We start from the raw sequence: 16965 nt of genomic DNA on the forward strand, positions 1-16965 counted from the left end.
TTCAATGAAAACTGATGGGTAGGAAATAAATAAATGAACCAAATATTTGTTTTTTACTTTATTATAAAAGAAAAAAATCATTATTACTTAACAATAATTCAACATTTTATTGATTTTTTCATCAACTCCATTTTTCTGATGAATCATTAACTTCAAATTGTATGCATTCAAGAAATCTTCATTTGCAAAGGCTATCCAATATTAACTATGCAATTTCTGCTTTCCCTTTATTATGTATTCAAATCACTTTTGAGATGGAATCACCAAAGTTTTCCAATATAGAAATAAGATACAGGAAATGACTGATCTAATAAGATTTCTCATGCCAATAGCTTGGATTCCTTCACCACCCAATGTTGCACCATATCAGCTGTTAAACCAGAATGGATGTTATTCATGCACATTTAGTTAAAATAAAAGGGAAAAACAATCAGAATGCAGTTTGCAACAAAATTTTTGAACATTTTCTTCTCTGATCGGCAGTTCCAAAATCCACAATCCCTTGGTTGTATTCTTGTAAAGAAGCAATGAGAAAATATGATCAATCCAAGTAAAATCTCTCACAGTAAAGACTAGCTATCTCCGGCTCTTTTTGGGCCTTAGTCTCTTAAAGGCCATGAATGTTACAGCAGCAGATAGAGAATACCTGCACACACAAAAAAGGAGTAAAAAAGGGGGGAGAGAGAGAGAGTGAGTTACTTCCAAAATCTGTTGATGCACTGAAAATTGCTCCATGAGAGACTAAAAAGTTCATGCTACACTAATAGGCATGGTCACTTATAATCTCCCCTCCTGCAGTCTCTTCCACGTTGAAGAAAATTAGGTTTAATAACAGTATTTGGTATGCTCACCTAGATACTCTGACAAGCTAAATTTCTTTTATGACAATAGCATGTTTCCTATGAAGCAACTTAAGCGCATATTAGACTTCAAAAGTTTAAAAGCACACTACGCACACTACACACACTACAGAGTCACAGACCAACAACATCAACTTTTTTAAAAAGGATCTAATTAGGGAAATATTAGGAAATTTCTGTGTTTTAATCCAACTTTTTTCTCTATTTAAGATGCTGGGAGGTGGAGGATCAGGACCTAGCACTGCCATGCCTCTTCAGCTGCCCCATCTAAACCTTGGGGCCTTCTAAGCAGAATAAATACTTCATATAAGGGAACAAATCTATACCCGATAATAACATAAAATATCAAAGCACATGCTGGCAGACAGACTTCAAGTACACAGAAATAGCTCCAGAGAGCGTACCAGGTCAGTGTATAATTGAGATGGTCCTGTGGCATGACTGAACTTCGAATCAAGGCATTAACATCCTTGGGTACAGGGTAAGGACAGCCTGAATTAAAGTTTTCATTAATGTCTTCCACATATTTGGTATTCTCAGGAAGCCCACAAGCACGGGCAATTGCAGGAACATCAACATAGAACCACTGGAAGGAGCTTGGATCATTTGCAGGAACAAAAATGCTGGGTTTTTCACTACCACGAACGACTCCAACAACTTCTACAGGAGCGATGGAAGGGATTTTTTCCTGTACATGCAATATGTTAAGATTGTATCTTTGGTGGGTTTCAATACCCAAAGACAAACAGAAGTACAGGAGACACCTCAATAGTTTTTGGCCTTTTGGACCAAAATCTCCACCAAGAGCTTTTCTCACTCCCTTGGGCAGATGCCATTGCTATATCTGAGGGTTGTTCATCATCTTGTGAAACTTCCAAAGAATTGTCTTTCCAGCTACGGGGTACCCATCCTCTATTGACAAGAATCGGTGACTGCACACTGGAGGAAAATTACATCAGTTAGCTTAAAGAGAAACAGACATCCACTTATGAGTTCATAAATGTAGAAAAAAAAAATAACATCCACTTATGAGTTCATAAATATAGAAACACAAATAACGTTGTGGAAATGCATAGTGCGATTATGCAAAAGTCATATCCATGAATACTGCACGGGAAAGAATACATTCCTGAAATGTGCTCTCTATCTCTCTCTATATATATACATGTTTTCAGAAGCCGACTCCAATATTCATGTTGTCAATAAATGCTTGATGTCAAATAACCACAGGAATAGTGTACAATCTAACCAAACATAACTTCAAGGTCAATTTGGCACTAAAAGTTGGGAAGACATCAGACAGTCAGTATATCCCTTGAAAAAGGTTTCTTGATTAGAGATAGTGATACATTCTTTGAAATGCAAAGGGAGATAAAAAAAAATTGAATATGGCTGTGCACCACCAATGGCAAAGAGAGTTTCACATATAAATAAACTATAGTATATTAAACTATTTACCATCATTCAACAATTTTTAACGCCAAGCTAAATCAGTGAAACTAGCCCTCAGAACTTTTAGTAATTTGCGCTCAAATATTATTCATTTCAAAAGGAATCAATTGCTTCAGAAATTTCTAGTCTTACCTTCTGCTGTGCTTAACAGTGTAATCACCACTGTACAAATCAATTTTTTTTTCTTTCCCATAGATGAGGTATCACTACTGTACCAATCATTGTGTATGATATTATTGTTATTCTATACTGTTAACATTGTCAAACCATATGAATCAAAGTTTTGTTATGATCAACGTTCAGAGTTCAGATTGCCATGTGAAACAACACTTTAAAGACAGTAACACTAGAACACGATACACAACTTCCCTTCAGAGTTCAGATTTCATTCTTCAAGGATAAGATAATATAGTAATTACTTTCTACAACAAATTACCACAATCAGTTGCTTTAATACCCCAAATGAAATTAAAACATGACTCTGTTCAAGGTGTTACTTAAAAGAAAAAAGCCAATCAGGAAATCAGGTAAATAGTTGATTGCATTTCTGGTGCTAACAATAAAACTAACAATGCAGGAGATTAAGAAAAAATAATTTCACTGCATTGAGTCAAAAACAGAGAGAACATCATTAACTTCCAAGAGAAGGTAATAAGGTAGAGAGTCAAGCAATCAAGCAAATGTAATATTACACGAAGAAAGAGAGAGAATATTGGCTTGATAAATGAAAGCCAACGATTTCAAATGCACAGATCTTTCACCATCAGTTCATATTCTACTTAACTTTCGAAAGCATCCATATTGGTTAATACCCATAACAACCTTGGTGATCCCAGAAACTTGAGAGCCTAGACGTCAATACTTGTAATGTCTATGGTTGATATTTCAAGAAAAACTCAAGAGAATAAATTAGGACATTTGAATGAGTTGTAGTATACCTTACAAGTTACATCTTGGTGAACATATACAGATAAAAAGCAGGTGCAAATTTGGCAATCTAGTTGGCCTCACATAGAGACATGGCAAGCTGCCAGTATTTCTGTCAATAATAAAGGTACAGCCATAAAATTATGCTTACCACTCAGGGTTTTTGGAGACTGGCATAAGTGGTGTAATGATATAGTAGCCATTTTCAGTGATTCCAGAAATATTTCTAGAACGTGGCCCCACATAGATTGACTTTTTATCACAAAAAACTCCTTTGCATGCCACTCTTCTGAACTCTAAATCATCCAGCTGTTCACTAGATGGAGATACATCATTGAACTTCATCGGTTCCATTGCCAATCTCCCCTGTCTATATTCCAGCATTTTGATCTATAGGGACAAAAAATGACAGACATATTAGTTAAGCAAGCAAGACTGTAAACAGCCTTTATGATTAAATTTAGTAAAGTGGCATTATCTATATGTGGAAAGGGATAGAACTTGTCCTCTCCACGGTTTGCTGTGTTACAAGCATAGGCTTAAAGTTACATATAACATTTACATCCAGTTTGTTCGTCAGAAAGTGTCCCCCTGGAAAATACTTTCCCAACTTCCTAATGTTTGGCTGCATTTTTGAAAACTGTTTAATGTAATTTACTTTCCAGTTAAAAAAACCTAAGCTTTGGAAGGAGGAAAGTGTTTTCAATGGAACACCTCCCATGAAGGACCGGAGAACTGATGTAGTACACTACTTCATTATCCTTGTATAAAAAAACATTAACATATTCATAAATATATATATATATATATATATCATAATAAGATACCATAGAAAAGAAGCCATTGTCAATGTACATCAAACATCGAATATGTTTGATAGTACCATCTAAAAAAGGGTAATAGCTCAAAATTCTTATTTTCTATGACATAAGCAAACACCAAAACAGGGTTTCCAACTCATTCCATGATACATCCAAAAATTGGAAAGTGATCCATTTTCTTGGAAATCATATTCCATTGAATTCACTTTCCGTCAAACAAGCAAGGTATTAAATGCATTTGCTTCCTAAAATAGCTTTCAGCCAACTTATATCAGAGAAAGAATAGAATTAATATTAAATATAAGAACTCTCCAGCTAATATCATGATAAAACAAAAAATGCAACGCTCAATGTTGTACCCAAGCTCACAAAATATTCACTAATCTATCTCTTTGCCATCAATTTCATAATCCCGTAGCTTCCATCCTAGTTTGTGAGCCTGCAACCATTATGCTGTATCACAGCCAATATCCTAAGCCTTTATGCAAGGAAGGTTGCCATTATTCTCATACTTGTTTCCACTTCAGTATTTATTCTAATCCAAGAGAGAGATCGCATAGCCATGGGCGGGTCTTAATTTTGCTAGTAAGCAATAAAACAGCTTCTGAACTCCACCTTCCTGGAGAAACCAAATTGATCCTTGGAGAGACTAAATTGGATACCCTTAAGATAATTTCTTCCACAAGTATTTCACAATATACATACTGGACCATCTTGATGCTAAAACAATGAAATAGAAGTAACAATAAATTCACCAAACCACTGTCATGGTGTTGATATTCGAAAGCAAGCATTACTAATACAATTTGTTGCAACATACATACACCCAGTTAAACTTAAAACCAACACTTGACAAGCAGTATAATATTAAAAAACGAATTTCAATGGAATCAAGAGCCTACCAAAAACAAGTTAAGGAAAACACTAAGGCAATAACTATACAAACAGGCAGATATTGAGAATTGATTAAAGAACCCAAATTAAAAAGGCAAGATACAAGAAATGAAAGAGAAAAACAGAACCTTGTCCTGCCTTCTAAGAACCTGCCAAGTTCCAAGGCCAAAAGTGATAGCTCCAGGTAAAAAGAGTAACCATTTTGACAATCTTGAACCACTCTCTTTTTCTGAAAATAAAAGGAACCATTTGGAACTCCCATAACTAATTCTTGAATTTCTTGATCAACCCAGAAAGAGAGGAAGAAAGTAGAAAACCACAAAATACATCTACAATGCGCATACCTGGAGGCTGTGTAGAGATGGTGGCAGCAGCGGAGCTACAAAAGGGAGATGATGAATATGAAGACGGGATCCGATATTTCGGAAGGGAGTCGAGGGACCCGCCACTTCTAAGCTGAAGAGTGTTACGGAAATTCCTTGCTAGAGTTCTGGACATGGAAGCCATATCGAGGAGTCCTGCATTTGATTGATTGTTGCTTTCGACAAATCCGTGTCTCTAGCAGCGAGGGCTTACGGGGTTTTGACCGGAAGGAGAGATCGAAGTGGACTCCTACCTCTGAGGCCTAAAAGGCCCACTGGGCCTCATATTGAAGCCCAATAAATTCAAAAGAAAAAAAAACTAGGGTTTTACTCGGCACCCCTCATCTCCTATATAAGCAAAGCCCTTCTCCTTCTACCTCACAGTGGCTCTTAAACTTTCTGCTCCGCTGTAGAACATGGCTGGCGACGGTCTCTCTCTGTGCTTAGCAGTGTGATTAAGCAGGTGGTATTATATTTACCGGATCCTTTTGTTTTGTTTAAAGAAAAAGGCAACGCGTCACTGATGTGCTAATTTAGATAGCGCAATCGGTCCTTTTAGTTGCCCATATTTATTTTCTTACAGCGAGTTATCATGCTTGCAGTTGCCGTCTTCATTATACGGTCTTTTGCATTCAGATGCTCGTACATGCCCTTTTCCTTCTTTTTGCCTCCGATGGGTTGTTTTCTGGGGCTGATTTGAGGTTTTTTTGATTTACCCATAAGCGTAAATTCTTTCATCAGTGTAATTTGAATTAGTATATTGTTAATCCACAGAACCCTACTAACTTATTGCGTTTTAACATGTAAATTGAGTTTTTCTTGTTTCAATTTATTTTTTTAATATTTTTGAATTGGTTTTTATTTTGATTTTAAAATTAAAATTATATAAATAGCATTATTTTAATACAAAATATTTTGAAAACATTCATTTTAATTTCCCAAACCTAATTGCCTCTTGTTTCTTTAGTTACTAGAGTGAGGGCTGGTGGTTAGATGCTGAGAGAGAGGGATGCGATTCGGGTAGTTAAAGTTGATTCCTCTCAAAATCTAATTTAAAAGTTGAGGTTAAAGTTGATTCACTCAAAATCTAATTTATAAATTGAGAAAAATATGTTATTTTTTAAAAACATATTTATTTTAGTTTGAAATTTAATTTTTAAAGGTTTGATTAAATTAAAACTAAAAAACTTAAATTTAAATAAAAAATACTTATAATAATTATTACTATTATCATATGGAAGTTACTACAACTAGATATTAAATTAATAATTTTTTCTAACATTATTTCATAAGAAATATATATATATATATATATATAAATTTTATGTGTATAAATTAAAATGAGTGTAATTTTATATTCATTAATATTTTTAAAATTTAAAAATATAAAATTAAAATTCAATATAAATTAATATCATTTAATATTTTATCAATTCTATAAAAAATTACATCATAATAATAAAATTAATAAAATATAATTGTTTGTTACCCATTAAATAATTTATTATTATTTTTTAATATAATATATCTAATCAAAATAATTTCCAAGATAAAAATAATTTGAGGTTGATGGGGAAACGGTTTCCTTTTCATAAACCAAATACCAAACATTGTATGAAATAATACCTCATTTTACGGTGAAAAGCAAGAAAAATCCCTTCCAAATGATAGAACTAAATTTTTTGAAGAAAGGGAGGCAGAACATAACATTCCATTAAGAGAAAGAACATAGTTTTTATTATGGGATCGGCTTAGTGATGAGGATTTGTTTGTGTTGTGTGAGGTAACCTGTCTACTTAAGCTTTGATTCCCAGAAATACCATATCCCAAACCTTGTGAGCAAATAATCCTTCAGATATCAGCATTCTTAGTTTGCAGCAACAAATTAAGCCAATATATACAAACACCACCACCCTTTCTATATCATCATGTATTGACGACGATGAATGATAACCACTTACTGCATCTACAGCTGCAGGAAGGAGAGAAGCAGAAAATGAAAAAAAAAAAAAAAGGCACTGTGAGGTTGAATTGTGCCAATATCTTGATTTAGTTAGCAAGTGATTCTAATTCTGAAATCAACCAATATTTATAGGGTTTTTGCATAATTATTGGTAACAAATTGTAATATACAAGAGAGAGATTGGTGGTTACTTTGAGGGGAAGCAGATGGAGATTTTTCCAAGAACATAAGCCGATCGTCTATAGCTTTATATGCCGGCCATTACTGGCATTTCTTGTTAAGATCATAAAAGAAAAAAGGCATTAGGTGGTAGTGGTGTTACGCATATATTGTCATTAATTTTAAAGAGAGGTAATATATATATCCTTGTCAATTAATCTTAGCGAGTTTCTTCTGTGTTCGATAAAGAGGTACTCCCATTTTGATGTTGGTTTCTCTTTTTCTTATGATTTTATGTCGTATTTTGGAGTTTATTCCCTGTGGAATTGGGCAATTAACTACTCTACAGAAACTGTGTCATGTTTTGTGGTTGAAAAAACTAGTTTTTGTGTTTCTTTGGTTTTTTTTACCCTAGATTTGTAGTCTTGGTCATATTTTATAATTCACTTTTAAAATTCTCCCCACTACTTTATATAAAAGGGTTGCATTACATAAGATTCCATGTATATAGAGAAAATAAGCAGTTGAATTAGGTTAATGAATATAGTATATTGTTGGATTTTATACCTTGAGGATTTTCAAGTTATTCATTATGTTTGTGTGTCTCTTTGTTTTAGGGTTTGATTACACATACATTTTGATATATTATTTATGTCTTTAGTTTTCATGTTTTGTTTATCTTCGTTCTCAAAAAAATTTCTTTTTTTTTTATTTAAAAGAATTATTCTTGATTTTTTGTCATTTTCTTCTAGATATTAAATTTCTTTCCAATCATTTCACATTTCTCATAACTATTAAGTGCTCTTATTGTTGTTTTTTTACTTATTTTTTTTCTTGTTTGATATATATTGATAAATTTATGAAAATCTCAAACTAAATTGAGCTTTTTGTGGACTGTGATTTTAGGTTAATGGAGTGATTGAGCTTGTCACTATTTTAGTGGGCTGACAAGGTGACTATCTCAAGTTTTTTTGTAAAACAAGTCTCTTATTAGAATAAGAGACCCTTCAATACTTAAATTAAAAAAATATATATAAGCAAAACAATATGCAAGATAGTAAAGAATGTAGGAGAGTGTATATATATGAAAGTTTTATGTTTTGTCTAAACTTTTTCGATTATTGAATGGTTATTTATAGTTTTAAGAATTGTTGTATGGTTGCTTATAGTTGCTAAAATTATTTTATAGGTGCTAGTTGTTCTTGATATTATATGAAATTATATGGTTTGGCCTGAATTGTCTTAGCTTGACTTGAACATTTTACTAGGTAACCAGATATATTTATAGACCTTGGTCACACTTACCTTGTAGAGCATGATGTTATATGTAACTTATGGTATGTAGAGTTGCAGCTTTCCATGAGTTGAGTAGTGATAAAGAGCTTTGTAATGAGTGGAGAATACTATCGGTAAAGAGATTGGTGCTTATCTTATGAAGAGTAGTATTGTAAATACTTTATGGTAAGTAAAGATGCCTCATGGTGAGTAATGTATTAGGTACCTAGCTTATCGTGATATTGGTGGAAAAGTTGGTGGTTGGCGGTTGATTGGTGGTTATTGGTAAGAAAAGTTGTGCATGTTCTCCAAAGAAAATTTTGACATGCTCCAATATAGTGCAACAGTGGCATCTCAGTCATAAAAAAATATTAAGGTGTATAGGTATTGTCGTATTGATGACTGAGATGGAGCTGTATTGAATGTTTTTAAACATCATTACCAACAGTTAAGAATTTTTTATGGTATTAGGGTGAGGCCCATATAATTTTCTAGGGTCAAATAAGGTGAAAAAGGATGAGGAAGCCCGTCTCTAAACATGAAGGCAACACGTTTTAAGTATAGTCCTAATAACATGAAAACTATATCATTTGAGCTTGGTCCAAATAACATAAGGGTCATGGGCAGAGCTGAGAATTTTTTTTTTGCCTTAGGCTACGAAGAAAATATACATAAAGTTTTTTTCAAGATCAATCATTAACTCGTATATATAAATTTATCAAGTTAAAATATGAAAAAATTAAAATTTAAAGTACATAAATTGAAGAAAAAATAAAAATAAACTATACTATTAAAGTTGCACCCTTCGATGTTTTGTGCAATAAAATTTATCTATGATCAAATCTAAATCGATATCTTTAGCAAACTCTTATTTAATATAAATCATTATAGAATCTACTAAGAACTCTTTTTCTATTTTATTATGAAACACAATTTTAATATGTTTTATAGCTGAAAATGATCGCTCTGTGGTGGCAATGAAAACAAGTAAAGTCAAAACAAGACGATTCAACATGTTAATAAAATGATAGTGCTGAGACTTATTTGTTTCAACTAATGCTTGACATAAATAAATGGTAGACATTTTCTAAAAGCTTATATGATAAATTATATCAATATGATAATACTCTCGTTGAAATCTCAAATAATACATCTCTTATTTATTGAAATCTTCAGGATAATTTTTTTTAACAAGCTTACAAATAACATCAACTTTAAATGATTTAAAGTTGTTCTTAGGTTCTAAAGCAGAGTTAAGTATACGGAGTTTCATTATCTCATCACTGAATCTGTAATTTAATTCTTTCAATTAAAAATCCATTATTGAGTTAAATATATTATAATGATAGTGTTGGTAAACTGTCACCGATCTTTGTTGTTGGCATGAATGACATGTAGCTTTTTTTATACGAAGCATTCATTTATGGTATGTCAATCTCATTTTATGTGCACATAAATTGCACATGTGCAATAAGAAGATCAAATCCAACATCTCTCAAAGTTCAAAGCAATGTTTTAGTAGTTGATACAAGATCCATTGCATTTAAGATATTAAGAGATTTTTGCTGCAAAACTCAACAAAGTAAATTAGTAATCCTTATTATTTTACGCATCAAATATAAGATGAATATAAAATCAAAAGATTTCATCACAACCAAATAACCATCAGCTTCTCAACGTATAGAGTTAGAAGATTCTTCTTGAACCATACTTTTAAGCACAATAATAGTTGTACTATACATATCTATTAAACTACAAATAGAATCAAAATGAGATCTCTACCGATCAGTTCCACTTCAATGTAAATTACCAATTTGATTAGCCTCATCTAGTCTCACACTCTCTAGTAGCTACCATATATGCAATTTCTATAGCTTGAACATAATGTAACTTGGTATGATGTTTGAGAGAAGTTGACAAGATTGATAATGGTTGTTAATTTTGAAAAAAACAACCAAATAAAAATCTCATTTCCAGCTGCTGCAACTAATTTCACTTGTAGTCAGTAGGCAAAGTAATGTGCATAATATGAATAGGGGCAATCTCTAAGAAATGGAGCTTATAGTTTATTCCATGTGCCATGTCTATTGCTAGCACCATCATACCCTTGACCTTGTATATTGAGGATATACGAGTTATATCGAGTGAGCACATCATAATATTTTTTTTTAGTGTTAAAAAAGTAGTATTTAAAATATGCACAATACCAAAAAAAAGCTCTCGTAAAAAACTCTGATTGTCAACAAATCTTAAAACAATAGCCATTTTTTTTTTTATGCATATTTCACTTTATCAATCAAAATACAAACTTTACATCTCTAACTTCTTTACAAAATGTTTTTCTCATTTTGTTACATCTCTAACTCTGAGGTATATTTTGCATTTTTCAAAGCTTTTTTTTAAGACAACATCATCAATGTTAACATTAATCTCCTTATAAGTTTTATCATCTCATAAAAATTTCCTTAATTATTAGAAGATGAAATTCATCATGATCTTTAAATGCACATGCTTGTAAGTTAACCCATTAAACACTTTCAATTATTATCGAAAATCGCAATTGATTTTTCTGAACTTCTTCAATAATTTTTGCATTCAACACTTTATCAATATGTCTACTTATTTTTATTAAATATTTAGCAGATTTCACAATATTATTATATAGTGAAGTTGGACTTTCCATATGCATCAAAAGTGCACATCTAACCCCATTACTAACCTTTTTCCAACTTCTAAAACCTTCAGTGGTGAATATGGGATGACAAGACACTTTATTTTCAAAGAGAAAGCATGGAAAACAAAATACTACATCATTTGATGGAGAATACTATAACCAAAGAAATTGATCAAACCAAGTGTATTGAAATCGATATACTATCTCCCTGATTCAGTATTGGGATACTTTGCTAACTTAGGTTGATATGGATCCATTTTGATATAAGCTCATCTAATTTCATCTTGTTGACTAATAGGATGTTGCCATAATAAAATTCATATCTCAAGATCTCGTTCAAGAATGTTAAGATTACTTTTAACTCTTTGAGATTTTAAAGGGGGTTGGTCATTACAATTTGAGACATTAACATTTGATGGAGAATGTCATTTACTGGTTGATGTTTGCTAGTTTGGTTTAAATAATGCAAACATAGTTTTTCCACCCATGCTTTCTTGATTTTCCATTATAATTTATGACATAGTCACTAGGGGATTAGGGAAACCAAGTATAAGATGCAAAAATAATAATTCTATAATAGGATATTCATGAAATGTAGACTACACAAGGATAAAGTGGTAAAGCAGCATGTTAATTGAACTTGTTAAACTTCTTGAATATTGCTAAACATGCATGGTCAAACTAAAAATAGAAATTTTAGTCAAGGAATTTAAGTTTCAAAAAGATTTCCAAGTACCCAGCAAAATATGGATTTTTTTGTCAAAGAACTTAAGTTTCAACTTGTCTTGGTAAACGACCTTTTATCTAAAGAATTACATATCCTAAATTTTGAACAATTAGTATATTGTCAGCAATTACAAATTCAAGTAATAAAGGAATTAAGGTGATAAAGACTAGAAAAATATGAACACAATAACTTGTGCTACATGTTAGATGTTGAAGGTTGATAAATGGATAAAAACGTAGACTAAAATGATTTTTTGTATCTATTATGTCAATAAGTGGTTTGGCTTGGCATAACCTGCAAACATTATATATCAAACTTATTAAGAAATTATCAATAAAAAGAAAAGAGATAATAGCCAAGAAAGCAAGTATAAAAGCCAAATATATGGTGAAGTAATAATCAAAGGTTCAAACCTTCAAATCCAGTTGTAAATATCACAAGCTCTGCAAATTCTCTAAATTATTTTAGGAATTCATCCAACCTTAAACGCCCAAAAATTATAACATAATTGATCTTAGGTTTCCCTTTGCATTTAAATTCAAAATAAAAAATACATGACAACAAATATAAATTTAGGTCAAAGAACTTATGTTTTAAAAAGCTTCTTAGCACCTAGTAAAACATGATTTTTTTTTTTATAAATGGCAGAAGACAGTTTTTTTAAGGTGGGTTACCAGGTTCTTTTTAGGATCTATTTTTTTGACATGATCTACAACCCACCTTAGCTTTATATGCCCTTCGCCCTTTATAAGGACTATGTCATTCAGGTTAAGCCAAAATAATATGAAGACAATTTATTTCATGCTTAACCTAATCAGTTTTGTAGGTTATTTCATATGTGATTGAGGTCTTTATTGATGTTTTTCATTGGTTTAGATTTCAAATATATGTTATACTTTTTCATTATTTAATGCATTATTATGGCATCATGTACTACTTCATTAGTTTTTTGGATTCCTTTTCATTACTTCAACAGGTTCAAGGGAAAAGATTTTTTGTTGGCTCATTTTGATGTTTTCTCATTCATTTACTATGTTCCTTTATCATCATTTTTTCTCATTTTTATATCATTAAGCCATTGGTGTATTTATACTTTTATTTAGTTTGTGCTTCCCCTTTTATATGCATTGCTTTACTTTTTTTTTTTATTATTAAGTGTTCCTTTTTTTCTTTTTTTCTTTTTTCTTTTTATTCGTATATTCAATCATTGTTTTAAGCGTCTATTACTTTATTCCATTGTTTCATTTCTTCCCATGAGATTTATTGATTGTATTTTTCTTTCTTGTCAAACAAAGATTTCATCTACCATTCTCTATTATCTTATTTCATTTAACTATTATGAATTATGATTCATTGAGCTTCTATTTAGGTTCCTTATAGCTTTTGCATAGTTTACAAAGTTCATCTACCTGGTTTGATGATTTTAGCTTCCTTTTTTATGATTTGTTTTCACAATTTTTTTCTCCTCACTGTGGTTGAATTGATGGATAAGATGTTGTCCAATAGGTTATTATAAACACATTTATATCACATTAGTGCTTATTTATGTTTTGATTCATTGATCTTTATTTCATTGTACTTACTTATTTATCACTTTACACATATGTTTGTGTATTTTACAAATTAGGTTTAAGGAATTGCTCTTTTGTTTTGTCATTTTCTTTCAGTGATTTAGTTGTGTTAACTTGATTTTACAAAATGCATAACAAGTGTGCAGCGTTTAGTTTTTTTACAGATAAATTAAGATGAGATTTGATCTTTAACAAAGAAAAGAAAACAAAATAAGAATATAAGCCTTCTAATTAAATTTTTGTTAATTATGATTGTCCATTTTATTAAAGGATCACATGAAGCTAGTTTCATATTTGTTGTTTATAAAATTCTTTAAAAGTATGTTACTAATGACAAATATAAATAATTAAGTTTTGGTGGTACTAAGAAGAAATGATCTTACAAAAAATATTATTTCTAACTATTTGAGCCTTCCCTGAATGACTAGAAATTCTTGGAATTTTAGCCTGATGAAAACCCCCCACACATGACACTTGGAATAACCCTTTCTGCATAATTGTTTTTAGGTTTTCACATAAACATTTTATACAAATTAAACTTTTTTGGTATGCAACTTTTTTCTATATAAAACAAGTACCATTTTTTGCGACAATAACACTGTTTATCATTAATATTTTCACTAATAGTGCATATGGCATAGCAATTATGGCATGAAACAATAATTAATGCAATCATCATGGCTAACCAATGATAACACATCAATTTCACCGTAAATGATATGTCTCTCTTTACATGAAAAAAATCCAATGACTCTGTATATAAATACACTTAATCACTAGGCAAAATCAAATCCCATCATTGGCCAAAGTCCACTTGGCCATTAAAAACCAAGCCTAACAAAATGTCATTCTAGGCAATAAAAAATAGTACAAGCTAACCATGTCAAGGTGTAGGCAATAAAAGTCAAACATAAAAGCCAACCAAAATTAGTCGTGCCATTCTAGGCCATAAAACAGCCAAAGCCAGCAATGTCATTTTAGGTTGTAAAAACCATTAAAGCCAGCAATGTCATATGTCATAGATTTTTTTTTCATATATAAATTTCTTTTGAATTTATTTTCATACACACTATATTATTATTACACTTATTTTCTTAAACATCAAAAGGTATCTTGTTTCAACATGGGATTTGTTTTGCAGGATAGTTCTTGGACGCGTGGTCAAGCCTAGTCATACCAATAGCCTAGGAAGCAACCATAGAAAATCTGATTTATGTCTAAAGTTTTTCTGCATCATTAAGTTTCTACTAACATTGATTGGTGATAAAGATTCTTACATGCATGCATGATCATTGAATTTCCAATTAAATCATTACAATAAAAAAGTTGTAATTTCTTGTGTTACATTATATTTAATATATTTTCTTACTAATCATTTGAGATTGCTTACTATTCTAAAAACACTTCTAAAAAAACAGTGCAATCAAAGACAACTCTAACCATTTGTTGTTAAGAAAAAAATCATCATTCAAAGTTGTTCGTGATGATTGTTGGCAGGTAAAGAACTCCAAATGTTTTAAAAAGAGGCTAGGGAATCGTCCATTCAACTTGTTGGTGATTCGAGGATGAATTATCTTGAAGAAAGAGGGAATGATATGATCTAGGCAAGGTTAAATTCGGATTTTGATGTAAAATATGCAGCCATCTAGTTTTACGACAATAGTCATAATTCTCAATTTGACCATTAGATTGGGATGAAATTTTATGTGGAGTCTTCAGACATGTTGTCCTATCTTGGGTTAAAATTTGAGGTTAATTGAAGTTTGGGAAGGCATCACAGTACTGCTCAATGAAGGTTGTATGTATTTTGTTATTTACTTCCTTTTGACTTGTAAATTTCCTATTTGGCTAAGATTCTTTTCCTAAAATGATGTGACAACTTGTTTTGGGAATCTTCTAGTTCTACTAAGATCTTTAATGGGTTGCACCATAGTTTTCAAGTATGGCAAGGATTCATAAATATTTCAGAATCCTTTTCTTATAAGAATTCCTTTTTCATCCTAGCTACAACAAGGAAAGAAGATTTCATAATTAATTCTACCTTCAGATTTGATTCTCCTAGCTTATATGGGACTTCTAAAGGGCAACAAATCTGATTCTATCATATTTAGGATATTAATTTTAGATTTATTATTATTATTATTATTATTTTCTTTTTAGTTTAGGGTTTATTTATATTAATCATATTTTATTATAAGTGGGTATCATATGAGTCCACATAAAGTATCCATTAGGGTTTATTTTAGTTTGGAGTCACTATAAATAAAAGTATAACCAGATATGAAAGGTTAGGCAATTCAGATTAATAAAACTCCATGTTTGTCGCACTTTGTGTGTGTGTGTGTGTGTGTGTGTGTTAGTGAGATAATCTCTCTTTTATAGTCCTCTAAAAAACTGAAAACGACTTATTGAAGAACAACTAGCTTCGTGGCGTCATCCTTATACCTCTTGTTCACGAATCAATATTCGTTGGGTGGGGGTTTTCCATTTCCAATAGTGATGGTATCTAGATATAAATTATCTTTGTGTCACACTCCTAACAAACCTAATTTACTTGGCTTTGTAGGAATTTGTGTCATTGTATGTGAGTTGCATGACCACATGATCATGAGACAATACCTTTCTGCTGTAAAAAATCATAAAATTCATATGACATATACTCCCCACCCGAATCATATCTTAATACCAATAGAAAATTAAGTCTCAATGTAAGCAAAAAAGGACTTGAAAACATAAAAGACCTCAAATTTGGAACGAAGGAAATACACCCAAGTAAACCGAATGCAATCATTAATAAATGTCACAAAGTACTTGTAATGAGCATGAGAAATGATTGGTGTAGGATTCCAAACATCACTATGAATAATATCAAAGTATTTTGTAGCATGACTGCCATGGAAAGGGAAAGGAAGAGTTTTACTCTTGCCTTATTTACATGTAGAATAGTAAAAAAAAACATCATGAGAGGAAAATTTAGTTTTATTTCCCAACAAACCAGAATTCAACGATCGAGACAAAACAATAGAATTTGGATGGCCTAAACGTTTATGCCATACTTTACTCTTATTTTAAATAGTTGTACAAGCAAAAGATAGACAACGAGGAATGGAAAAATATCGCAAAAATATTCTTCTAACTTTAGGCCCCTTCACAATTATCTTCCCCGACACTTGATTTTGCACAAGACAACCATTACGAGAAAAATGCACATCACAGTTATCATCCACCAATTGACTAACCGAAATAAGATAGTAGACAACTTTGGTGATACAAAAACATT

General features: G+C 31.4%; 1 protein-coding gene across 2 annotated transcripts; it reads right to left on the reverse strand.

The window, feature by feature from the left end:
• Positions 1 to 201: 201 nt before the first annotated feature.
• On the reverse strand, positions 202 to 5534 carry SURF1 (Surfeit locus 1 cytochrome c oxidase biogenesis protein). 2 transcript variants are annotated; one of them, XM_011040873.1, is made up of 7 exons: positions 5299 to 5534; positions 5083 to 5183; positions 3391 to 3629; positions 1625 to 1799; positions 1265 to 1548; positions 550 to 646; positions 202 to 495 (listed from the first exon to the last, which is right to left on the reverse strand). In XM_011040873.1, exons 1-6 carry the CDS (start codon positions 5459 to 5461, stop codon positions 577 to 579), a joined length of 1032 nt encoding a protein of 343 aa, XP_011039175.1. In that variant the 5' UTR covers positions 5462 to 5534; the 3' UTR covers positions 202 to 495; positions 550 to 576. The 2 variants fall into 2 exon arrangements, with proteins under 2 accessions (XP_011039175.1, XP_011039174.1); XM_011040872.1 differs by having other exon boundaries at positions 202 to 646.
• Positions 5535 to 16965: the final 11431 nt, after the last annotated feature.

The sequence above is a fragment of the Populus euphratica genome, unplaced genomic scaffold (assembly GCF_000495115.2).
Source record: "Populus euphratica unplaced genomic scaffold, PopEup_1.0 scaffold221.1, whole genome shotgun sequence".
NCBI classification, from domain to species: Eukaryota; Viridiplantae; Streptophyta; class Magnoliopsida; order Malpighiales; family Salicaceae; genus Populus; species Populus euphratica.